Source organism: Myxocyprinus asiaticus, chromosome 24 (assembly GCF_019703515.2).
Source record: "Myxocyprinus asiaticus isolate MX2 ecotype Aquarium Trade chromosome 24, UBuf_Myxa_2, whole genome shotgun sequence".
NCBI classification, from domain to species: Eukaryota; Metazoa; Chordata; class Actinopteri; order Cypriniformes; family Catostomidae; genus Myxocyprinus; species Myxocyprinus asiaticus.
Window position 1 is genome coordinate 25,192,006 of NC_059367.1, and position 26,223 is coordinate 25,218,228.

The 26,223-nt window shown below is 37.5% G+C and overlaps 2 protein-coding genes across 5 annotated transcripts in view; both read right to left on the reverse strand.

Moving 5' to 3' along the window:
* The window catches only part of aopep (aminopeptidase O (putative)), a 122,860-nt gene extending 111,164 nt beyond the window's left edge, over nt 1-11,696 (reverse strand). Inside the window, exons 1-5 of the mRNA XM_051653318.1 lie at nt 11,633-11,696; nt 6,358-7,215; nt 6,105-6,271; nt 5,852-5,990; nt 903-1,235 (exon numbers count right to left, since the gene is read on the reverse strand). Coding sequence (XP_051509278.1) covers nt 903-1,235; nt 5,852-5,990; nt 6,105-6,271; nt 6,358-7,073 — 1,355 coding nt within the window. The 5' untranslated portion in view covers nt 7,074-7,215; nt 11,633-11,696. The remainder of the gene's footprint in view (nt 1-902; nt 1,236-5,851; nt 5,991-6,104; nt 6,272-6,357; nt 7,216-11,632) is intronic.
* Nucleotides 11,697-12,280: 584 nt separating this feature from the next.
* Nucleotides 12,281-26,223, reverse strand: part of LOC127414526 (dedicator of cytokinesis protein 8-like) — a 71,759-nt gene continuing 57,816 nt past the window's right edge. For all 4 annotated transcript variants that reach the window (XM_051652600.1, XM_051652599.1, XM_051652601.1 and 1 more), the window contains 11 exons: nt 26,095-26,195; nt 24,684-24,876; nt 24,393-24,536; nt 22,815-22,946; nt 22,562-22,696; nt 21,959-22,048; nt 21,493-21,729; nt 17,994-18,137; nt 17,391-17,497; nt 15,122-15,292; nt 12,281-13,563 (listed from right to left, as the gene is read on the reverse strand). In XM_051652600.1, the coding sequence (XP_051508560.1) occupies nt 13,512-13,563; nt 15,122-15,292; nt 17,391-17,497; nt 17,994-18,137; nt 21,493-21,729; nt 21,959-22,048; nt 22,562-22,696; nt 22,815-22,946; nt 24,393-24,536; nt 24,684-24,876; nt 26,095-26,195 (1,506 nt within the window). In that variant the 3' untranslated portion in view covers nt 12,281-13,511. The remainder of the gene's footprint in view (nt 13,564-15,121; nt 15,293-17,390; nt 17,498-17,993; nt 18,138-21,492; nt 21,730-21,958; nt 22,049-22,561; nt 22,697-22,814; nt 22,947-24,392; nt 24,537-24,683; nt 24,877-26,094; nt 26,196-26,223) is intronic.

A 26,223-nucleotide genomic window follows, 5' to 3' on the forward strand; every position in this document is an offset into this window, starting at 1 on the left:
AAAACATGCTTTAAAACAATAGCTCACCCAAAAGTTTAAATTATTCCATAATTTCTTCACCCTCTCATTCCAAACCTGTATGACTTTTTATGCATAACACAAAACCAGATGATTTAATGGATATCTCGATACAACAGCAGTGGATAGTGTCTAATTTAAAGCTTCAAAAAAGATGTAAAAGTATCATAAAATAGTCCATATGACTCCTGCATCATATCAAATTCTTCTGAAAGCATACGATAGGTTTTGGTGAAAAACAACCAAGAATTTATGTATTTTGTCAGTGAAAATCTTGACGTCCGTTGCACTTTAATTTATGCATGAGAGAAGCTTGTTCACACACACACACAAGCGTGCGTGCAAGAACCACTGGCATTTGATCTTACTGGATTCCAACCAACACCATAAGTGCCATGTTTGATTTAAGTGCTGCATAATACTGTAATTATAATTTAATTTGAGAGTAAATCACTTAAATACTGTTCCATACACAAAGCTATAATGTGGCTTCAAAAAACGTATTAAAAAAATTATTATATAGCGTACAAGTTGTGTGGACTACTTTTATGGTGCTTTTTTGTCCTTTGTGGAGTTTGACAGCCCCTGTATGGAGAAGACCTGCATGGTAATTCTTTAAAATTCTCTATCGAAGAAATAACAGCATACGGGTTTGGAACGGCATGAGAGTGAGTAACTACTTACAGAATTTTCATTGTTTGGTGAATTGTTCCTTTAAGTAGCCAACAAAGGAAAGTGGATCAGTTCTATATGTACTGTATGCATTATCTATGAATGTTACATCTTTGCAAATAAAAACAAACAAATTATTATAAATTCCAATTACAGGACTAATGAGCCTACTTTTCCAGGTTCTGTATTTCAGAGAAGTGTAGCATCTTTACCTGGCCATGCCCAGACTAGAGAACCCTGGCGGTACAATGAGCACATCTAGGCGTGAGAAAGGATGGACGCCAAGAACAGAGTGGGCAGCAGTCAGACAGAGGGGCAGCAGAGGAAGAACCATGTCTTCTGCTTTCTGCAGGTGACAGGGTGGGGCAAATACCCGATGAGGAATAACAGTCTGTGCACCTGCAGCACTGACCATGAAGCGACAAGGATAATCAATGTGGGCACAAACATATTGCCAATCATCTCCTTGCTCTGATAAATGGCATGCAATTAGATTCTTTTGTCGTTGATCTGTAGGCCTGGACTGTAAGTTGTCCAAAGAAGCACTGTAATACAAAGAAATTTTAAGGGGAATACAATATAAATTATTACACAGACAGAACACATTGACCTGGTCAAACTTTCTCTAAACTGACATTTAAAGGGATAGTTTACCATTAAATTAAAATTCTGTCATTAATTGCTCACCCTTATGTCGTTCTAAACCTGTACGATTTTATTTATTCTGTGGAACACGTTATTTAAAGCAGAACATCCAAGCTGCTCTTTTCCTTAAAATGAAAGTGAATGGTGACCATGGTTTTCAAGCAAGATTTTCAGTAAATAACAACTTAAATTTCAGCATGTTACTCACACAAAAGTATCGTATGGTTTCAGAAGACTTGGAATATAGGACACAAAAGATATGGACTACTTTTATGATGCTTTTATAGTTCTTTTTTTGTACTCTGTGGAGCTTGACAGCCCCTGGTCCCCATCTACTTAAATTAATGGAAGAGAGTAGAGCTGGGCGATAATTAAAAAAATATATCTTAATATTTTTTAGCCTATTGACAATATTCGATATATATATATATATATATATATATATATATATATACAGTGCATCCGGAAAGTATTCACAGCGTTTCACTTTTTCCACATTTTGTTATGTTACAGCCTTATTCCAAAATGGATTAAGTTCATTATTTTCCTCAAAATTTGACAAAAAATACCCCATAATGACAACGTGAAAGAAGTTTGTTTGAAATCTTTGCAAGTTTATTAAAAATAAAAAAATAAAAAAATCACATGTACATAAGTATTCACAGCCTTTGCCATGACACTCAAAATTGAGCTCAGGTGCATCCTGTTTCCACTGATCATCCTTGAGATGTTTCTACAACTTGAGTCCACCTGTGGTAAATTTAGTTGATTGGACATGATTTGGAAAGGCACACACCTGTCTATATAAGGTCCCACAGTTAACAGTGCATGTCAGAGCACAAACCAAGCCATGAAGTCCAAGGAATTGTTTGTAGACCTCTGAGACAGGATTGTATCGAGGCACAGATCTGGGGAAGGGTACAGAAAAATTTCTGCAGCATTGAAGGTCCCAATGAGCACAGTGGCCTCCATCTTCCGTAAATGGAAGAAGTTTGGAACCACCAGGACTCTTCCTAGAGCTGGCTGCCTGGCCAAACTGGGCGATCGGGGGAGAAGGGCCTTAGTCAGGGAGGTGACCAAGAACCCGATGGTCACTCTGACAGAGCTCCAGCATTTCTCTGTGGAGAGAGGAGAACCTCTCAGAAGAACAACCATCTCTGCAGCACTCCACCAATCGGGCCTGTATGGTAGAGTGGCCAGGCAGAAGCCACTCCTCAGTAAAAGGCACATGACAGCCCGCCTGGAGTTTGCCAAAAGGCACCTGAAGGACTCTCAGACCATGAGAAACAAAGATTGAACTCTTTGGCCTGAATGACAAGCATCATGTCTGGAGGAAACCAGGCACCGCTCATCACCTGGCCAATACCATCCCTACAGTGAAGCATGGTGGTGCCAGCATCATGCTGTGGGGATGTTTTTCAGCGGCAGGAACTGGGAGACTAGTCAGGATCGAGGGAAAGATGAATGCAGCAATGTACAGAGACATCCTTGATGAAAACCTGCTCCAGAGCGCTCTGGACCTCAGACTGGGGCGAAGGTTCATCTTCCAACAGGACAATGACCCTAAGCACACAGCCAAGATAACAAAGGAGTGGCTCCGGGACAACTCTGTGAATGTCCTTGAGTGGCCCAGCCAGAGCCCAGACTTGAACCCGATTGAACATCTCTGGAGAGATCTGAAATTGGCTGTGCACCGACACTCCCCATCCAACCTGATGGAGCTTGAGAGGTGTGCCAAGCTTGTAGCATCATACTCAAAAAGACTTGAGGCTGTAATTGGTGCCAAAGGTGCTTCAACAAAGTATTGAGCAAAGGCTGTGAATACTTATGTACATGTGATTTTTTCCGTTTTTTATTTTTAATACATTTGCAAAGATTTCAAACAAACTTCTTTCACATTGTCATTATGGGGTATTGTTTGTAGAATTTTGAGGAAAATAATGAATTTAATCCATTTTGGAATAAGGCTGTAACAACAAAATGTGGAAAAAGTGAAGCGCTGTGAATACTTTCCGGATGCACTGTATATATATATATATATGTATACACACACACATACATACAGCTCTGGAAAAAATTAAGAGATCACTGCAAAATTATCAGTTTCTCTGGATTTACTATTTATAGGTATGTGTTTGAGGAAAATTAACATTTTTGTTTTATTCTATAAAGTACTGACAACATTTCTCTGTTTTGGCAGCACGAGGGGGACCAACACAATATTAGGCAGGTGGTTTTAATGTTGCAACTGATCGGTGTATATCTCGATAATTATGGATTTTCTCTGAAACATCTTAAAAGTGATTTGTTTTTGTTCTCAGAAGAACCATCACTTCAACTAAACAGCAACTGTAATCAAGTACATTCAAAATGTTTAATGCATAAGCTAAAAATCTAGTCAAAAATGTGTTCTCATATATGCACACATATGCGATAATACATAGTAGCCTAATAAAATTATTTACCTAAATATATTTTTACTAGAACATTTTAGTGAATTAACTTATTTTTTGGAACCCAGTTGAATATTATACAGTATAATACTAAATTATTATGGTGAGACCCAGTAAAGTTCATTATTATAATATAATAATTAATAATTATTACTATTATTTTGATGATTAGATTGGATTTATACAAGAGTAACGTGTACAGGGTTTCAACTCTTTTCAAGGCACAATTTTCCAGGACATTTTATGTGCCCAAAAATGTTTTATATTTAAGCGAAAATGCATGCATTCATTTAAATCGAGCTTTTATTTTGGCATTTCTATGTGTTTTTGTGTTAATGAACTATAGATAAGCAGATCACTACATGGCCCAGTGTGATTATTAATCCCCTTAAAGCTGTGATTTAATTAAATGAATACATAGTCTGCATGTGCTGGGCACTTCAGAGTCCTCTCTGTCATCTCACACACACAAGAGCACGTGTGATGATCATGATGAGGTGTTTTCATAGTATGAGCGGCTTCACACATTCATTCTGAAAGGCACATCACTTGCACATTTTATATTTATTCAATTAAATCACAGACATTTACAGTTTAGCTATCACACATGAACATATCGCAATTTTAATTTGATTAATTTTGCATTCAAACATTAATTTTCGTCCAAATATGTCATATTCCATGACATTCTGTGTTTCATAGCTAATGCCATTTTTATGACTAGATTCCGTGATTTCTGCATAGTACATGTGCAGTACAACCACTGTGTAAGCGGATTCCGATTGTTGAATTATTGAAAATTAATTCACATCCCAATGTGTGAAGGTTGAATCACCACGCTACCAACTCGGTGTGAATTAGTCCTTTGGTTTGACCATCATCATTGTCTAAAGTTTACAACTCAAATATTTTTGTGGTTAACACAACAGTAATGTTGGAACGAAAAAAAAAACATTTTGTACTATGTCAATACTTAAACTATTTCGTCAGAAAATAGCAGATGACAAAAGCAGATAAGCAGAGAAAGTATGTCACAGTATGTCGATTTGTTCATGACAATTAACCGCCGGAAGTGACAAAACGACACAATTTTGTGTATTTGTTTCCTGTTTCCGAGTCACGACTGTTACCATTTTTTTGTACATGTAAGAAAAACCTTGTTAGCAACACAGCCAAACCGTTATATTATATTAAAATACTTTCCAGGACAAATACTTATTTTCCAGGACATTTAGGTATTTTTCTAATTTTCCATGACTTTCCATGACTGGAAAACTGCATTGCAAAATTCCAGGATTTCCAGGACGCGTGGGAACCCTGCGTTTCTGTCATATTTATTTCATACTTTATTTTGGCAGAAAGTGCACTGTAGTGTCAGTACAGTATGTGCATTTTGCCATTTACAGTGTTCCTCATTACAAATCTGGTGAGACGCTGTGATTTTCTTATTTTCTGTGATACTGTGTTGTGTTTTTAGATTTTTATAATAACTTGTTGCGGTTTCAAATGTTTGGAATTGCACGATTGTGTGAACCTGCAGCACTTTGTTTTCACAATGCACATGTACTGCTCCGAGATCTCTGAAAACAGCGTATGATGCGAGCTCCTTAGTAGCATTAGTCTCGCGCGTGCACACAGATCAATGCATCACTTATTCACTCTGAAGTGTGCACAGACCATGTATTCATGCCATAGTCACAGCCTTTTACCATTTAATATTGACAAATGACTACATCAGGATTTTGATGTTATTTTGATTAATTGTACAGCCCTAAAGGATTGTGGCGCGCTCTTTAAGAAATGCAGCGGCGCATTAAAATGTTTGCGATATTTCGATATTGCTTAATTTTATATTGTCAGTAAAATCACAGTGATTGTATATAGTGAATATTTGATATATCGCCCAGCCCAAGAAGAGAGCAGCTCATACATTCTGCTAAACTTCTCCTTAGGTATTCCATCAAAGAAAGATAGTTACAAGTGTTCAGAAAGACATGATGGTGAGTTAATGATGACAGAATGTTTTGGGCAAACTATCCTCTTAATTAAGTGGAAAAACATACAAGGGTGTTTCAGCATAGGTTTCTTTAGTTTTTTCCACCTCAACGTTGGGAACTCCAGCCTCTAGCCATTGTCCTACTGCTATGGTAAAGGTAGAGGCTGGCATTGGCATTGTAACATGATAATCCCACTTTAGAAAACCTGCAAACAGAGTAAAGAAAAAGACATCAGCATTTTCCTTAGTAAGACTAGTTGACTGAATAACAGTTATGAGATTATGAACAACAACTGCTGAGTAAGGGGTTTTAAATGTACCTGTCTCCACAGGCTTAGGAGAGGCTTGATTTTCACCACTCATTAGAACAGTGTAATCACACGGAGCTCTCACACGTGCCTGCCATGTTGACATGGCAACAGGGGGTTCTTGGCATGGGAAAAGGGCTCTGTTGTTGATGGGCGAACCCATGGTATATACACAGCATCTAAATGTTAAAGATCACATGTCACATCAATAACATAACCTGGACAAGCTTATGGATACATTTAAATATCTAAAAATGGTTGGTACCTGCCATCTTGGTCCTTTGTCCATCTCAAAGAACCACCTGTGGGCTTAGTTTCATACCAGATTCTGAGAGCACATGGGAAAGTGTGGGGGGAGCAAACTCCCTCTTTCTTTATCTGCAGACTCCACTGGTCCATGTGGAACCGTAGAGGACGTGCATTTAGGGCAGTAGGGGAACGGCTGCACTGGAAATACAGATCTTGCTGCTGTCTCCAGCAGGCTGAGGGAAAAGAGATCAGCCTCTGTACCAGACTAGACTTTGTATGATCAGCATTTGCATACAACTGGTCTACATCAAGCCTCTTTGAATCAAGTACAGTGGTTACATCAACCTCTTCCACTACTGACACATCCAAATCACAACAATCCAGCACCAAGGTGAATTCTTCGCTCTCATCATTTCCTTCACTCAAATGTGATGGTCCTGTTTTCTTCTGAGATATCACCTGTTTTGGCATAATGTGAGAACTTCCACCATGTTTAGATGGTGACAACCAACAGTCTTGTACTGGTGTGTTTGATACAGATCCCTGTTCACCTTGTTTGCAAGAACCCCTACCAGGCTCCAGAAACAGAACAATACTGCCACCAATGACCTTTCTTTGGAAGTGAACAGTCAGGTCAAGCACATAGTGCCTGACGAGCATATGGTTGGTGTTAGCCCGCAGGGGCAGGTCATCTTTATTAGGGTCCAGATCAGGTTGAAGGCTACTTTCCATATCTAATTGTATTCTATAGGCAGAAACTTGTTTTGAAACCACAATGAAATATCATTAAGAGTGTCATTCACATGATAATCTTGGCTTTCACAAAATTCCACTTATTATTCAGTCAGCTTCTTGTCCTGAGGTATTTAATACCCTGTAATTACAAATGTAAAAAAGAACATCACTTAAATGTATCTATGCATGTACAAAATACAATTTCAGAATTAAACCGCAATAAGATTACTTATAGGTGAAGTGTGTAATTTCTGCGCCATAAAGGCCACCAGATGAAACTGCAACAATGATGGCTGTTTTCAATCAGCTTTCACAAACACTCCCCCCATCCTCCATTGGTCTGACAAACAGATAGCCCCACCCCAAACTCACATAATTGTTTGATTTAATGTTGCCATGTCAGGCTGGTCAGAAGCTCAAACAGAGCCACAGTGTTTACACTTTTCAGGGGAAATCAACCTACGAATGGCTTACTTAAAGTTGTCTCAGCATATTAAGTTGATTAAGGAGAACGTATTTTAATATTATTACACACTTCACCTTTAAAGCTGAAGTGTGTCATTTCTGGGCCAGTAGCACATTTGAACAGAATTGCAAAAATAAACATTGTTTTCAAACAGCTTTGCGAAAACACTCCCCGTCTTCTGTTGAAGACGCAAACAGACAGTCCCACCCCCAACTCATGCCATTGGTTGAGTCAATGTCGGGCTTGACAGGTCACTCAAAACAAACATAGGAATTTTTATAATAACGGAGAAACTCTTTATGTTTCAAATTTTCCATTTACAAATGGGTTACTTATAGTTGTCTCTGCATATTAAGCTGGGATAGGTGAAAGTTGAAGTAACATCAAAAAAGTTACATTCTTCAGTTTTAAGATGTTAACCGTGAATATCCCTTGGTCATCATATATTCTATTATTCAGTAGGCTATTATACAAAATGTGTACATGACAAGAAATTTTAAGCCTTGTGACATATACTAACTGAGCACCCTTATCAGGAACACAAGTACACCTATGTATTCATGCGATTATCTAATTATTGTGTGGCAGCAGTGCGATGCAGAAAATCACGCAGATATGGTTCAGGAGCTTCAGTTAATGTTCACATCAACCATCAGAATGGGGAAAAATGTGATTTCAGTAATTTCGACCATGGCATGATTGTTGGTGTCAGACAGGCTGGTTTGAGTATTTCTGTAACTGCTGATCTCCTGGGATTTTCACGTACAACAGTCTCTAGAGTTTACTCAGAATGGTGCCAAAAACAAAAAACATTCAGTGAGCGGCAGTTCTGTGGATGGAAATGCCTTGTTGATGAGAGAGGTCAACTGAGAATGGCCAGACTGGTTTGAGCTGACAGAAACGCTACAGTAACTCAGATAACTCTGTAAAATTGTAGTGGTAGAATAGCATCTCAGAATGCACAACACGTCAAACTTTGGGGCAGATGTGCTACAACAGCAGAAGACCATGTCATGCACTTTAGTGTTCCATACTAGACCATAGTGTTCCTAATAAAGTGCTCAGTGAGTGTATACTTTATAACTATTTTAAAGAATATTTTTCTAATATTTTTCTTGTATTATTATTATGCATGCACTTTTCATGCATGTTCTCATATTAATCGAGAGACAACACAGAATATTTGTAATTTTTCTAATTCCTTTATCGTACAGCAGTATTTTTTTCATTGCAAGAGTGAAAATAAAAGGTTAATTAAAATGCTCAATAACTTTAAATAAATATATATTTTCACCTATAAATATATGTTTAATGTATATCGGAAAATTATATCTATTTTCCCTTATACATAGATAAATTCCCTTATACATAGATAAATTTAAACCTTTGATGTCGAAAAAAAGTAAATTTATCCATTATTTGCCAACTACTTAAAAATATACATGCATTTAAAAAAATGAATACACTATCAATACATTCAGTATATTAATGCAATCCGTGTATCTTCTGTTCATTCCATATCCATTTTGAAATGTAAAAAAAAAACTAAAAAAGGATTTTTTCCCTTTTTAAATTTTTTTTTTTTTTTTTTGCATTCGGAAAATTACGTTTTAGAAAAATGATTTTGTAAATGTGATTTTCCAATTATCTGTAACTCACCTGTAGGCTGTTATTTCCCGAAATGTCCACAGAAGTTCATAGGCTAACGAGCACTGACACTTTTAACGTACTTTATATTCAGCAGTTCCTGTAAGGATCATGCTGGATCTTAGTTTTATATGGGCTTTTTCCAGACTTTAAACGGAATGCACATTCCTGCTGCCGATAAAGATTATAGCATAGAATATTTTACCTTATATAAAACGCCCGGTAAAAATAACCCCTGGTTATAATCCCATACAAACTGACATGCTGGTAAAAAGCCAGTGAATCTGTGACGCTGGCTGTTGCGTTTGGACTGATGCATGCTTTTCTCAAGCATTTTATGCTGTCTAGTGTTTATTTTGCCATGAAAAATATATATATTTTTTTTCGGTTAAGAAAATGAGAAAAGCAGCTAGACAAGCACGTAATATTGTGATTTCATTACACATTTCTTTGCCTAATTGCACATTGTGGATGTTGCATTCTGTGAATGAAGACATTTTTAACAGCTATGTATATAAATACCACATAAACATGCATGGCTAATCCAGATACAAAGAAAATATTATTAGAGGTAAAAAGTACTTTTCTCAGATGTTTCCAAGTCTTCACTAAATTATTGTCAGATATGATAATCTGAATAATATAGATTTGATGCTGCCGGGTTTTGACTTAGAAGCAGCTCTGTAATAAATTATACTTAACTGTAAATTAACTGAATGCTTGTTATGATTTCTATGCTGATAAATCCACCACAAAGGAAAACAATTAACAGCTTATTTTGGTGAGGCAAGTGGCTTATTTTGGGCTTGTTTTCCCAGACCAGGTTGCTTGTTTCTCTTGTGAGATCTGGCAACACTGCAAATTGTATTTCTCCCACCCCTTAATGCAGAGTATTGTCATTTTAAAAAGAACGTTATTAACCGTTCTTTTATTTTGTTCTAACCGGTAACCATTTGGAAAGCAGGCTGCGGAACTTCTGAACCAGAACGAAGAAAATAACATTTTTGCTCAGAACGAAATGAAAAACATTTCATTTTTAGTCCCTGCTGCAGACATTGCTTAAGTCTAATGCAAATCAATGGTAAACTTAAAAACATCTGCAGTAATAGGCCTAACATACAGACATACGTCCAGTAAACTAATCCCGTCCGAATAGGGCTTTCCTTCCCCCTTAAAATTCCCTTTACTGTATAACCCTTAAAATAACCATGATAACAATAGTTTTTCCACAAAATGCCATATTTACCATACAATTATTTATCATCTGAATAGTCACATCCTCTTACCACACGTAAAATATGTTAGGTCTCTTATCTTTACTCCCCCTGCTGGTGACTTTAAGTGTTGATGAGAAGAGTTATGTAAATTAAAAATAGGAGTTTTAGAAGATTTTCTTTTTTCTTATCTTCAGTATTAGTTTTGAGAGGGGGGAAAATGAGAGAGAGAGAAAAAAAACTAGAAAAAGGCTAGAATTCTACTTTTTTTTTTAAATTAATCAATTTGTGCATGTTTGTTTTTTACTTTCGCAGAAAAAGAAAAGAAAAACCACCTGATTTTCGTTTTCTGATTTCAAAAAGAATATGAAATGAACGGAATATACACGGATTAATGACGTATAAACATGTATACAGGTCGATTCAAAAATCCAAACATTTTAATAAGTACAAGAGGAACGTTTCAGTATTTCAATGTCTTAAGTGAACCACTGTGAAATGTAAAAGGCCAGACTTTCCTCAAACCTTTAAGTCTGATTTTCGTGCAAAGGGGAAATTTAACAAGTGGTGCTTAAAGTGACTATTTATAACCAGTGGCACATAATCAGCCGTTAAATCACTCACATATAGACACCTCCACCACACACTGTAAATAACATTAAGTTAAATACTGCTTTCGGTTTGATGACTAGGCAATCCCCTCGGATCAATCCTGTCCTTTATCATTTCCATACAGGTGTGCACAAAATCTGTTTCCCCCTAGCCCCGATAGAGTATGGGGTTATGGTTAGGGTAGGTAGGGTATTGTAGTTTAGGGTTATTAGGGTACGGTAGGGTTAGGGTTGTGCATGGGGAACGCATTCTGACAGCGGAGAATGTTACCGTCAGATACTGTTCCCCCCATACAGATCTGCTGTGGGGAAACAGATCCCGACGGGGAAACGGAGTTCGACACAACACCGGAATCGAGACTCAACGCAAACAGGTATTCAGTGTTTTCTGCAATGCAATTAAACAGGGTGTTCAAAAACTTTCCAACAACTTTGATACGACATTCCCGATAATTGAACTGGGAGTCCTCGTTTCCGTGACTGATTCTTCACAAAAACATGTAAAACAAAATCATGTGCTGCGATGGAACATCTAGTGAATTAATCGATACCCGTCTCGCAATGCAGCGAAATAAAGATTAAAATCAAATTTTAGATACCGAGAGTTGTTTCACGAACCTGTTCCTCCCTATCATGCTTGATTTGCCGCTGAAACGATGGCGCCCCTCAACTACGTCATCACGCTGCGCCAAGAAGTAGATCTGATCGCATACATAAACATTGTCTAGCAAATCATTCCACTGTCGGCCATATTTGGAACGCTCTCGGGAAGCTATTTCCAGTCATGCCAGTGCAGCTCCTATCTACTTAAATGGAGAAAGACTAAAATCTCCAAAACGGCTGACCAAGATTACGATTAAAGTACATATTTCAAATCAGCAGTAAAATCTGACGACATTGATTTAATAAATTATGCTTCTTTACCTCATATAACGCTAAAACACGCAATTGTCCCGGCTTGTATAGCTAATGCGCATGCGCTTTACCGAGTTGATTGACAGGCGATGTCTGTATCTTAAAGGTGATTGGCTCTTTTACCTGTAAGGCGGGACTTCCTTTCTACATCCGTTGGCCGTTGGGTGCTCAGACGGTTTCTCCCGTTCATTTGAATAGAAGTGACCCGTCTCTGCTAAATAGTTTCTGCTAATTCCTGACAGAAATAGATTTGAATGAATTATAATGCAAAACTAACCACCAGATATTGCTACAAAACGTCAAAATAACATTTGGCATCACAATACTACTCCACAAAGGTTATAAAGCATGTTGCTTTTATAAGAAAGTGCATTTTATTGACATAATAAAAATATTTACATTTATCTGCATTTATTTTGCGCTTTCAGGCTGAAATAAAGCCTTTTGAATTCATAATGACCTATGCACAAACTTTATATCAACAAAACCAACATACAGTTCTCACAGTTTTCAGAGCAGCAACATGTGTAACAGAAAGAATGAAGCACTGGAAACAACAACAGAAATAACAAAAGAGCGTATGTACACTTGTGCACTTAAACATGGGAAAAACAAATAGAGAAGATTAAATGATAAACTGTTTGCTGATATATTTATTGATAACCTGAAGGAACGATTGTGGCACATAAATAGTCCGATTTGCATTGTTCCACTAGTTCCAGTCAATCATGTATCCAAATAATACAAAAACAGAGAAACATGATGCAAAGGTAAACATCTGATGTACTCATCCACTGTAACTGATGCCGATAAACACTATCTTCCATTTCTGCATTCCTGATTTACTTTTATTTTTATCTGGTCTGGTCAAATATTTCAATAATGGAATTAGCATCTGAGAGATAAATATTCTCTATAAATAAAATAGAGCTATATATACAAAACTGTATCTCATAAATCTCTGCAATTACAATTTACATACAACAAAACAAAGAAACTGAGTAATCATGATTTATGATGCATTATTAGCAGTATGTAAACTTCAGAATAAAGAGGTGATCACTTTTATACTGTTCTCCACACATCTCCAACTGTCTAAATATATCTCCAGATTTAGTCAAACTTAATAACTTTTGACAAATTCCAATTTTGAAATATTGCAGTCCATTAGTCAAGATCAGGTTGTCCTTCCTGAATCAATCAATTTAAGGTTTTAGATTTTTCATCACATGTAACAGGTCCATTTTAGCTGAGAACGCAATATGTTATACCATACTAAGGAAGATTCGAACCATAACAAGAAAAAAGTAAAAAAAAAAAAAAACATTAGACCTAACAAACTGACTGGCTGAGGTGTTTTGTTCTACAAAACGATTATAAACACAAATAAAATATAAGTTCTACATCACTTAAAATATATTCCGTGTATACAGAATATAACAATCAATGAGATTTTCAGGAGTTTTCAACACGTGCGCGAAACTCTACTTGATTCCTCTAATTATCAGCTAACAGAGCTCTTGTTTCCTGGTGTACTGCAACATCCTTCCCTTGATATTCTCTAGATGGCATTCTCTTGGCATCATGAATTTTCATCCTGTGTCCGACGGAGGCTGTGCCGTTTGAAGGAATCTCTGTTACAAACACAAAAGGGAATAGGAATTTATAGCAGCTCCATAAAGAGTGCTGCACTGTACAATATGATTGTCTGATTTGTGCTCACATTGGCTACGTTCACACTTCACAGTCAGTGTTTAGAATTGAAGACCGTATTTACTAGCATGTGTGACTCTCAAATTGAATGCTAGTATGAGCAAATACCCTTGAGTAATACTTGTAACCACAGTAACTAGTGCTGCAACAACTATTTTTATAATAAAACTAACTTCATTATCGATTAGTTGGTTATGTGAGACATGCATAGAGAAACTCACTTTGCAGTAGTGAAAAATGCATTTTCATGATAAAACTCATTTGAGACTAGATGAAGCAGAAAAAAGAAATAAAAAAACACGACCCAAGTTGTCCAGCGCATGGCAGCACTTTATGTTAAACAGTTAAAAGATCATAAGCATAGGCCAGTTGCTGTTAATGTGCTCACACTTATGTGAGATGCTCATTTAGCACCTGTTAATCGTATCAAATGTAAACACGATCGAAATACTTGTAAGTGGTAGAAATTATGCATTTAAACAACAAAACATTATCAAAATGTGTAATAAGTGTGTAAATACTGTACAATATTACTGCAATACTGCAATAGAAATGGAAGAATTTAACAAATAGACTCACACAGAATTTATGCAGGGGTTTGGTGAAATAGAATAGAATGAGGCATTATTTTGTACATATTTAAAAAGCTAAAATGTGTCAAATTATAAGATAAAATGTACAATTCCACTTACTATAGACTATATACCATATTTAGCACCTGAAGTCTTCTATGACGACTTTATAACAATTATAATTGTTTTTAATTACATGTAATTTATATTAACATTTATATTTTAAACATTTTATGTACACAATATATTGCATACAACAATTTGTTTTTTAATAAATCAATTTAAATTAATACAACTTTTTTTATGCGATTAATCTATTATCAAAATAATCATTAGTTGGAGGCCTAACAGTAACCGATAACGATCAGATTTGGAATTGCTCTTTGAGGATTTTAATTTATTTTAATTTTTTTTCTCCCAATATGGAATGCCCAATTCACACTACTTACTAGGTCCTCATGGTGGCACGGTTACTCACCTCAGTCCGGGTGGCGGAAGACAAGTCTCATTTGCCTCCGCTTCAGAGACAGTCAATCCATGCATCTTATCACGTGGCTTGCTGTGCATGACACCGTGGAGACTCACAGCATGTGGAGGCTCATGCTACTCTCCATGATCCACGCACAACTTACCACGCGCCCCATTGAGAGCGAGAACCACTAATCGTGACATTGAGGAGGTTACCCCATGTGACTCTACCCTCCCTAGCAACCGGGTCAATTTGGTTGCTTAGGAGACCTGGCTGGAGTCACTCAGCACGCCCTGGATTCGAACTTGTGACTCCAGGGGTGGTAGTTGTGATTCTTGAAGATGCTGAAGAGAGTCACTTCAATTATAAAAAGCATTTGAGAGCATTTTCCATCATTTACTGATGGTCGAGTCAAAGTACTTCAGCTCATTGTTGTACCTGTTTTCCATGCGAGGTTTGATGATGGGTTTGTAGAGCTCAGGGATCTTTCTCTCCAGCATGGGCCTCAGGTTCTCTCTCAGTTTGTTGTAGTTTTTCTTCATCTCATGCTGGTACTCCTTCTGATCAGGAGTGATGAGTTGCTTGTTCTTCTCAACGGCCTCTCCACACCTGCCAGTATGCAATCACAACCAGATTAGCCACACAAGAAGCTCAGCAGAGCACTAAATTATGAATAATTAGTGCAATTAGCTGCATTTGGATATAAATAGTCAAATTAGTTTGATAAAAGAGACTCAACAATCAGTTTTCACTTTCATCCAAAGCTCTCTCAAAAGGGAACACTGAGAAACAGCAAAATAACAATTTATGTTGATGGAGCATAGTTTTAATAGATGTAAATGGTTGACCTTTACTGTTGCAATAACAAGCTCATACATGCAAAAAAAAAAGAAAATGCATGCTTTGAAAGTATATCTTATAAACAGACTGGATAGAGCATTAAGAGCCTATAACATATTGCCATAAATGTCGAAAACTTGGCTGGAGAAGAACTGTGTCAGCTTGGATGGATTATGAAGAAAAATAAACATTTTATAAATTACAGTAAATATTTGTCTGCATGCTGGCAGCAATCAAATAATGGAATTTGACATAAACCACTCCAACTGTAAAAAGCACTATGTAATATTTCCATGCAAATTGCATACATCATGAAAAAAAAAAAATCACTGTATTCAGAATCTTCATTTATTTTGAGTCCTGGTTTAAGCACTATAATCATTATGCAAAACAACTGCAGCTCGGTGACAATAAGACAGGGTTTTCTTGTGTCTATATTGGTGGGAAACCCCCTGCATTGTATTCAGCAAACATAAAAAAAATACTTACAACAAAACCAATCACTATAAAATAAGTACACTTTCAATTTCCATTGATCCTATGATGAAAGACTTGCTTAACTGTATCAAAAGTGACCCCCAACACTACACATTCTGGATATCTCCCTTATCAAACACAACTGATTCAACTCATCAGCTCGTTAGTGGAGACTCCAAGACCTGAATTAGGTGTGTCAGAAAAGGGAGATATACAAAATGTGCAGCGTTGGGGGCCTCTAGGAACAGGGTTGAGAACCACTGTGTTAGAGGAATAGTTCAACCATAAATGAAACTTCTGTCATAATTTCCTCGCCCTCATGTTGTTCCAAACTCATATGAAATCCTTTATTCTGCACTACACAGAGAAATTTTAAGGAATACCATGTGACTCATGCTTTTCAGCAGTGTTAGGTAAGGTACTTTAAGAATAGTAATCCACAACAAATAACTAATTATTTCTCTAAAATTGTAATCAGATTACTTTACCAATTAGTTCATTGAAAAGTAATCACATTACTAATTACTTTAATTTTAGGTTACTTTCTAAAACACTTTTCCGCTCAACAAATTCCAAATAACGTCTATGTTTCTTTCTTGTTCATTGTTAACACAAGTAATACACTCAACACCTCACATTTCTCCTTCACAATGACTCGTTACGGGGCCATAACTCATTTAGGCGACATAAATAATATAATAGAAATAAGCATAACCCTATAATGTACTTAAAAGTACTTAAACTAATTGAAAGCCAGTTACTGTAATCTGATTACAAGAGTTTAAAATGTAATGCATTACAGTACTTTTTTTTTTGACTAAAAAGTAATTTGATTACATTAACTAATAACTTTGTAAGTGGATTACACCCAACACTGCTCATGCGTCATACTCCAAGTCTTCTGAAGGCATATGAAACAACCTGAAATGTAGTTAATTTTTCAGTGAAAATCTTGACTTCCGTTGTGCATAAATAAGTGCATGAGGGAAACTCATGCAAAGTTGCTCACGTTCATGCTGTTTTTAGCTCTAAACAATGCAAGATCTCACGTGAACAAGCGAGTCAATGTGAACAAGCTTCTCTTATACCCCCATGAACGTGCATGATTTTTTAATTAAAAATGAATTCCATTTTGGGTTGTTTCTCACCAAAACCTATTGTATGCTTTCGGAAGACCTGGAATATAATGCATGATTCGCATTAACTACTTTTATGACATTTCTGTGACCTTTTTTAAGCTTGAAATTTAATCACTATCCACTACCATAATGAAAATAATACAGGTCATACAGGTTTAGATTGACATGAGGGTCAGCAAATTATGAAAGAATTTTCATTTTTCTGTGAACTATCCCTTCAATATTGCTTTCTGATTGAAATGGCAACTCACCGCAGAATGAACTCTTTGAAACACAAACGCAGTTTGTTGTGATGACGGAAGAGCTTGGGGTCTGCTGGGATTTCATTCAAGAAGACCTGGGCCACCTCCAATGGACCCTGCAGAGACAGAGAGTGAGACAAGGAAAGAAAAGGGCCTCCCTCTCTCTCCCACAGTGCAAGAGGAAAAAATTAATTCTTCAAGCATTGGAGGCCACAAGGTAAAGTCAACACATAAGGGAAAGATCATGAATAAGTCTTCGTGTGAGTGATGTCACTGTAGAGCTAAGAGTAGAGGCATTGCTTCGCTCTTTGTGTGTTGTTTTTCCAAAGGGCATTTATCACATAACCGCTGCCATATCCACAGGATTTGGATATGTTTTAAACTTGATTAGTGTTGTAAACGGTCATTCTATATCCTGCATCAATATAAATCCCTTTATATTTACTAAATCCCTGAAATTTACATTACTTTCCTATATCGTACTTATATTACCCAAAGTATTGTAAAACCACACCGGATCTTTAGTAGAATGGGCATGGAAGGAGACTGGTTGACTGGATAAGTGACTGAGTGGGAGAGTGGGAGTGTGTTTGTGTACATAATGTGTCAGACCTGATTGACAGTAGCTGTGACGGATCCCTGTAGAACCATCTGAAGCATCACAGCATCTGGCTTCTCTCTGTGCGTGGCTTCAGCAAGCTCTCGAGTCTTTTTCTGCATGTCTTCAATGGCCACCTCGATGGGCGTGAGGTCAAACTGAAAACATGAAAAGGGTTGGAGATACTGTATGTTGAGTGGGCATTCATTTTGCACACTGATTCTCAACTGGTTTAGCTTCAAGACCCAGATTTTAAAATGAACATCAAGTGGAGATCCAACACAGTACCAACATTTGGTTACAAAAGTAACCAAAAATGTCCTTAAAATCAAATATTGAAATATGCTAAATGATTAACAACATACTGTACACAGAAAAAACAAATGAACCTAAAAATGTGCTTTATGTGGTATCACATAAATTAACTGGTTTTATTCTAGTCAAAAATATTTTTTCATTATTTGTGTCTGAATCAAGCACAACACGAAGATTTTTAGAAGAATATCTCAGCTCTCTACGTCTACACAATGCAAGTGACTTGTGACCAGATCTTTGAAGTAAAAAAAAAAAAAAAATCACATAAAGGCCACATAAATGTAATCCATATTACTCCAGTGCTTAAATCTATATCTTCTGAAGCGATATGACAGGTGTTGGTGAGAAACAGATAAATATTTTAAAGTCCTTTTTTACCATTAATCTCCACGTTCACTTTCAAAAAGTGAGATTTACAGCAAAAATTACTTAAATATGAATCCGTTTCTCAGCCACGCTAATCATATCGCTTCTGAAGATATGGATTAAACCACTGGAGGTTTATGGATTACATTTATGTTCTAAAAACCTTCGTTTGTGTTCTGTAGAAGAAAGAAAGTCATATACTTCTGGGATGGCATGAGGGTGAGTAAATGAGAGAATTTTCATTTTTGGGTGAACTATCCCTTTAAAATTCAATGGTTTCACACAGCCAATAATTCACTGCATAAAACAAATTGTGGTCAGCACAAACCATGTTTGTTCTTGTTGCAAGTGAACCATTTAATGTAATATTTTCTTTTACCTTGTTGTAACAGTTAAAGGATGGGCAAGGAGGTGGCGGGAACCGGCTGAACAGTCAACATAAAGTTTAATGAGAAACTCAACTTAAAACAACATAAAACAAACATGAACACAGACACACACAACGCGGCCACGTGCATCTCTCTCTCTCAAAATGATGTCTCCTGCCCCCCTTTATCTCGCTCTCCTGCTGATCAGCTGATTCAGCGCCAGCCATGCACCCTCACAGCCCGGTCACGCCCTCCTCCTGGTCACACTCCTCCCCTGCCCGATTCAGGCAGGGGCGCCACCGGACTGACCTACTACCCCCCCCATCTCTGGAGGGGAGACGCTACCCTTCCGGACATTCTGTCAGCCGGTGGTCCACCCTGCCTCCTGGGAACCTAGGGGAGAGACGAAGGAAGGCGTAGGGAGAGGAAAAGGGTGAGCGAGAGACACATAGAGAGAGGAGAGAGTGAAACTTGCTCGCCGGTCCCCAGACACGTTGTCACCCGGTCCCCAACCGCTCCTCCCCCCTCTGGCGGATGACAGATTGCTCCTCCCCTGGCAGATGGCAGCAAGCCCTATGACCCCTGGTGGATGGAACCGCTCCTCCCCTTCTCAGCAGATGGCAGCGGTTCCTCCGGCTCTCGGCGGCCAGCAACGACCCCTCCGTGCCCAGGCAGACAGCTGCGGCTGCTGCTCTGGTGGAAGGCAGCGGCGAGGACACTGCGACATTGCATTCCTCCACCCTCCTGGGTTTCGGCACCACAGTAACAGGTAAACGATGGGCAAGGAGGAGGCGGGAACCGGCTGAACAGTCAACAAAGTTTAATGTAAAACTCAACATAAAACAAACATAAAACAAACATATACAAACACACACACATGCAGTGTGGCCGAGAGGTCTCTCTCTCAGCCCCCCTTTATCTTACTCTCCCACTGATCAGCTGATTCAGTGCCAGCCGTGCACCCTCACAGCCCGGCCACACCCTCCTCCTCCTCATCACACTTGTGTAATTTTGTTTGTGGTTTCCGAGGATGAAGTCACACAACCTGTCCATGTTTGCATCAATCTAATTTGGCTTGCTTCTACCAAGTGTCAGATGACTTTGCACCAAAATACAAATTTCTCCTCCTTTTAAAAGTTGATAAGGCTATTTATTTTTCTATCTTAACAGTGAGTTAGCATTATGTTATTTGTATTTTGCATTGTGTTTTCCCTGCTGTCTGTGACCCTATCAGACCCAACAGTTGAGAGTCACTGATTTAGCAAACATGTTTATCCAAAGCAACTTATAGTTCAGTTATTAAGGCTTATTTACACTTAGTGGGCGAACAGTCTTCTTTTAGTTCACCAAACAATTATGACGAAAAGCACTGACATTTTTGTTCCGGTAGAGTGTTCATTAAATTATAATTCTTCTTAAACCATACATCCCTGCAATTTTTTACCTAGAAGAACTAGGCTAGTCGAAGACCCTTGATGATCGGTTGGAAATAATCGTGGGTATGGTTTCCACATGGCGATCTTTATTTATTTATTTTCCTGAACTAAAAAATTTAAAGGAATAATTCTCCCAAAAATGAAAATTCTCTCATTATTTACCCACCCTCATTATTCACCCAGATGTGTATGACTTTCTTTCTTCTGCTGAACACAAATGAAGATTTTTAGAAAATATCTCAGCTCTGTTGGTCCATACAATGCACGTGAATGGTGACCAGAACTTTGAGGCTCCAAAAAGAACATGCTGCATGTTAAGGCAGCATAAAAGTAATCCATACGACTCCAGTGGTTAAATCAATGTCTTGACTCAGACTCACCAAAAAACAGAAGAAGACCAACTCTCGTAAACACGCATAGGAGGGCTGGTCACTGGAGACTTATAATAAAAATGACGTTGATACTGCTCTGTTTCTCACTAACACCATCATATCGCTTCTGAAGATATGGATTTAACCAATAGAGTTGTATGGATTCCTTTTATGCTGCCTTTACATGCTTTTTGGAGCTTCAAAGTTCATGTCACCATTCACTTGCATTGTAAGGGTCCTACAGAGCTGAGACATTCTTCTAAAAATCTTCATTTATGTTCAGCAGAAGAAAAAAAGTCATACACATATAAGATAGCATGAAGGTGAGTAAATGATGGGGAAAATTTTATTTTTGGGTAAATCATTACTTTAAAACGACACCGCACATTGTATAAGTGCAGGCTTTGTTCACCCAGGGTACTTTAGTTAGTTCAGGAGAAAAAACTCAGCTTCTTCCACTGTATAAATTAGGCTTTACAGTGATAGTCCCTTTGGAACAACCTATGGTTAAATGCCTTGCTCAAGCTGACGGCTCATGGATTGCCCCTTGATCCAAGGTTTCAAACCTACAACCTTTCAGTTCCCGGGCCCAGATCTTCCATCACTACAGATGGAGCTGATGAGGGGGATATTTTCCTGGACTTGGATTGTCATTACCTCCTCCTTCTGAATGACGTTGATTCGTGTCTTGATGTAGGGGAAGGCGTGCATCGTGGTGAGGATGGTTTTCCGCTTGTATTGCTCGTTGAGTTCGCCTCGAGGTCGCCCACTCTTTGTGAAAGGCGTAGTGTACATGAAGCGACGAAGGTTGAAGTTCTTCTCAAAGTTGGTAAGACGGTCCTTCATCTCATAGTCATCAAAGTAAGGCTCCACAAAGGTGATCTGTATGTATGCCTGATTTGGAATATGAAAATCAACACACTATGTTTAAGAAAATGTCATTGGCACTTAAAGGAAACATAAATCTCCAAAGGTAACGTTAATTGAATGAGGCAATTGAGATTTGACTGTAGAGGCACTTGACAGCTTTTCAAGCTAATGAGAGTTTGCCACACAAGTCACACTGAAGAAAGCTTTTGATTGTAATCGTGTTAACATTTGCACATCAGTTGATGAGAAGTACCTTGTTGGGATTCAGCTTGTTTCTGTCTACTGGTGTGGAATCTTTAATCATTTCCAAAACTCCATCCCCAAAACACTGACTGTAGAAATTCTGTACAATTAGAAGACAAAGAGTTATGCACAGTTCAGCTTCAGCTAAATGATTTGTACTATTTGACATTCAATCAAATCCTACAAGTCATGAATAATTTCAGACCAAATTTCAAACTAATACAGCGCAATCTGAAAACTTTATCAAAATCTCCTTTATGAAACAGATAGTACAGACTCTAAATTCTTATTGGATGAGACTTATTTGAAGCTGTTTTAAAAAGGACTATAAATACACACCTTCTATATTAATGCAGCAAGATAAAACATTGTTTGGCAACCACAAACAGACAAGCAAACTATATTACTTGGCAGAACAATTGTTTTTTCTGATAATTACTAATAATAACTGTAACTGTCGTGGCTAAGAAATACCACATTCTCATGGTAAACTCACTGCCCGTGATAAAATAACGCATAACCATGCATAATGAATTTTAAAAAATGTGTGTATCAAGTTCATCTGTATCACAAATGCAGTTATGAACATCACAGTGTTCCAGAGAAATTTCACCTCGAGCCGGTGGGATATCTCCGGTAAATGGGTGATTCCTGGCTCTTTGTAGATAAATTCTTGCTCATCCAAGTCTCCAAATTTAGACCCATAAAATCCCACACGGAAGTAAGTTCCAAACATCCTCTTGTGACCCTGAAGAAAGTAAATAAACATCTGGTTTAAATATGCATACAGATCATCACATGGCCTTAGACAACTCCTTCCTGTCTGGCAGAGTCATGTAGGAGGGTTTGTCATTTGTATGCTTTACCTTTTGAATGATGTTATCAAAAGCCCTTTGGAGCTTGTCGTGTGTGGAAGAGAGCTTCCGGAAATCTCTATGGGCCTCCAGTACAGGAACAATTATCTTGTACACCTCGTTTACTGCCTCATACAAACCACCCTGTCAGTGCACAATGGTAAGAAACAATTTACATCAAGCCGTCTTCTATTAAAATAAAATGGAAAAATACAGCATTAGCAATATTACATTATAGAAAGGCTGGGCGGTACAAATTCGCAATGATTTTGCTGGCAGAAAAAAAAGAGCAATATTGTGAGTATTTTAAAGATTTTAATGTGCTTTTTATTTGACCATTAAAGGGATAGTTCACCCAAAAATGAAAAATTCTCTCATCATTTACTCACTTTCATGCCATCCCAGATGTGTGTGACTTTCTTCTGCACAACACAAACTAAGATTTTTTAAAGAATATTTCTGCTCTGTAGGTCCATACAATGCAAGTGAATGGTTACCAGACCTTTGAAGCTCCATAAATCACATAAAGGCAGCATAAAAGTAATCTAGTGGTTTAATATATGTCTTCTGAAGTGATGCATGAACTCTGGGTGAGAAACATATCAATATTTCAATCCTTTTTTTTTTTTTTTTTAACTAAATCTCCACTTTCACTTTTACTTTCAGAATGTGAATGTGAGCGTGAAAGTGGAAAGTGGTGTTTTTCACCCACACCTATCATATCGCTTCTGAAGACATAATGTCTAACACTGGAGTCTTATGGATTACTTTTATGCTGCCTTTATGTGATTTTTGGAGCTTCAAAGGTCTGGTCACCATTCACTTGACCAACAGAGCTGAAATATTCTTCTAAAAATCTTCATTTGTGTTCGGCAGAAGAAAGATAGTCATACACATCTGGTGAGTGAATAATGCGAGAATTTTCATTTTTGGGTGAACTATCCCTTTAAGTCTCCTAAATACTGTGTCATTAGACTAGTTTTACGATTGCAAAAGTGTTAAGCCTGAGATGTTTAAATACCATCTCTGATTTCAACTTTAGTAGCAAAACTGGCAATGGTAAGTTTAATTCATTTCCGTGAATCAGTTCAAACGGTTATTGATTAAATTTCAATTAATCAATTCATAACTCTGATTCAACGATTTGTTGGCTTCATCAACCAGAAATGTTAATGGAAGTCTCTCATGGCATTCATGTATTAAAATGTATACTAAAAATATATGCAAGTTAATATTGTTTATTACAGTGTATTGTTATATTAGTGCATATACTATAAATGAAAATGATTTAATATCATTCTTCCTTTCGTTCATTTTGAGAAAAAAATTGTGGAAAACATGCTTTGATTATTTTTAACTAGATTTGAACTGTATTTTACAGAATCTATCTTGCAACAATGGCTGCGTGGTTCTTCTGAACAAAAAGAACACCCTTTCAGAGCAAATACAAATGTTTTGAAAGATACACTGAATATTGTCCAAAGGCTGAAAAGTATTGAGCTATAATTTTTTAGCTATTTCACGATTCACACATCACATTAAAGAAATGGAGGAGCATTTATAAAGAAAGGCTACTCATTTATGTCTCACATTGCTGAAAAGCTCAGCAGCTTGTTCCAGAAGCCCAACCAGACCATTTTCCGTGAAGTAGCGTCCAGAGCAAACCCCATCCTCGTCTGGAGACAAGATGTCATCTGAGACTGCAGACTCCTCCAGCACATTAGGAGAGATGTTCTGGTGGGGGGAGACAATCATTTACCACAGCCGGATATGGTTCTCATTTGCACTGAGCTGTGTGTGCAGGGTTCGAAGAGCAGCAGAGACATTTTTTTTTTTAGCAAAGGGAGCTGATTTAAGCATTTCCCACTCGCAATAACTCACCTGAAAGGTGACGCTGCCCACAGGCAAGTATTTGTGATCCTCAAGCATGCTGAGATATTCAGCCACCAGAGCCGCGGCATGGACCAGACACATGGCTGACTCTGTAAAGCACTTTCTGCCGTTGTGTTTCTCTGCCATGTTCTGCAGCCAGGTTAGACGCAGGTCTGGAGAGGTCTGGTAACCCTTTGCAATCCTAGAGCCGAATCAAACCATAGGTTAAAGGTATAGTTCACCCAAAATGAAAATTCTGTCATCATTTACTCACCCTCATGTTGTACCAATGTTCCATGACTTGGTGGAACACAAAAGGAAATGTTTGGCAGAATAATTAGTCTCAGTCACCATTCACTTCCATTGCTTCTTTTTCAATGCTATGAAAGTAAATGGTGACTGAGACTAACATTCTGCCTCACACCTCCTGTTGTGTTCCATGAAGGAAAAAATGTAATAATGATTTGGAATGACATAAGGGTGAGTAAATGACGACAGAATTTTCATATTTGGGTGTACTATCCCTTTAAAATGAATATTCTGGGTTCAGTACAAGTTAAGCTCAATCGACAGCATTTGTGGCATAATGTTGATTACCACAAAAAATTATTTCGAGTCGTCCTTCCTTTTCTTAAAAAAAAAAAAAACAAAGCAAAAATTGAGGTTACAGTGAGGCACTTACAATGGAAGTGAATGGGGCCAGTTTTTGGTGGGTTTAAAGTCAGAAATATGAAGCTTATAATTTCATAAAAGCATTTACATTAATTCTTCTGTTAAAACTTGTGTATTGTTTGAGCTGTAAAGTTGTTTAAATCGTCATTTTTGCGGAGGACTACTAAACTTAGTGGGATTACGTTGTCATGGCAACAAAGTTGTAAAATTGTATATAATTTTACACAGAAAAGGTTAGCAAGCGATTTTATCACACATAAATCATGCATATTGTTTACATCTTGTTGCTATACTTCTGAAACCGTGAGGATTATAACATTTACAGTTTGGCCCCATTCACTTCCATTGTAAGTGCCTCATTGTAACCCAGATGTTTGCTTTTTTTAAAGAAAAGGAGAGATGAGCCAAAATTCATTTTTGTGTTAAACAACATTATGCCACAAATGCTGTTGATTGAGCTTAACTTGTATTGAACCCAGAATATTCCTTTAATACTTTGAGAAAATAAATAAATAAAACAAAAATCCTACAAAAAAAGGTATGGACTGGCATATTCACCCAAGTTATTACACATGTGAGGCACACACTGCAGGGCTACAATGTTGCCACTTGGTTACCATGGTAAGTTCAAAAACAGAAGACAAACAGTTGAAACCACAGTGAAATGAGAAGCTGAGAAAGAAACCACAGGCCTGGGATGCCAAAGGCAGATGGAGACTTAGTTTTAGCTACGGGAGAAAATGTGTACCTATACATGAGATCCATTAGCATCTCAGGGTCCTTTTGGAACTCCTTCATCTTAACTGTATCTGATAGGATGCTATTTAGATTCCTCAAGAGTTCATCCACCTGGAAACAGAATCCAATTATTCATACA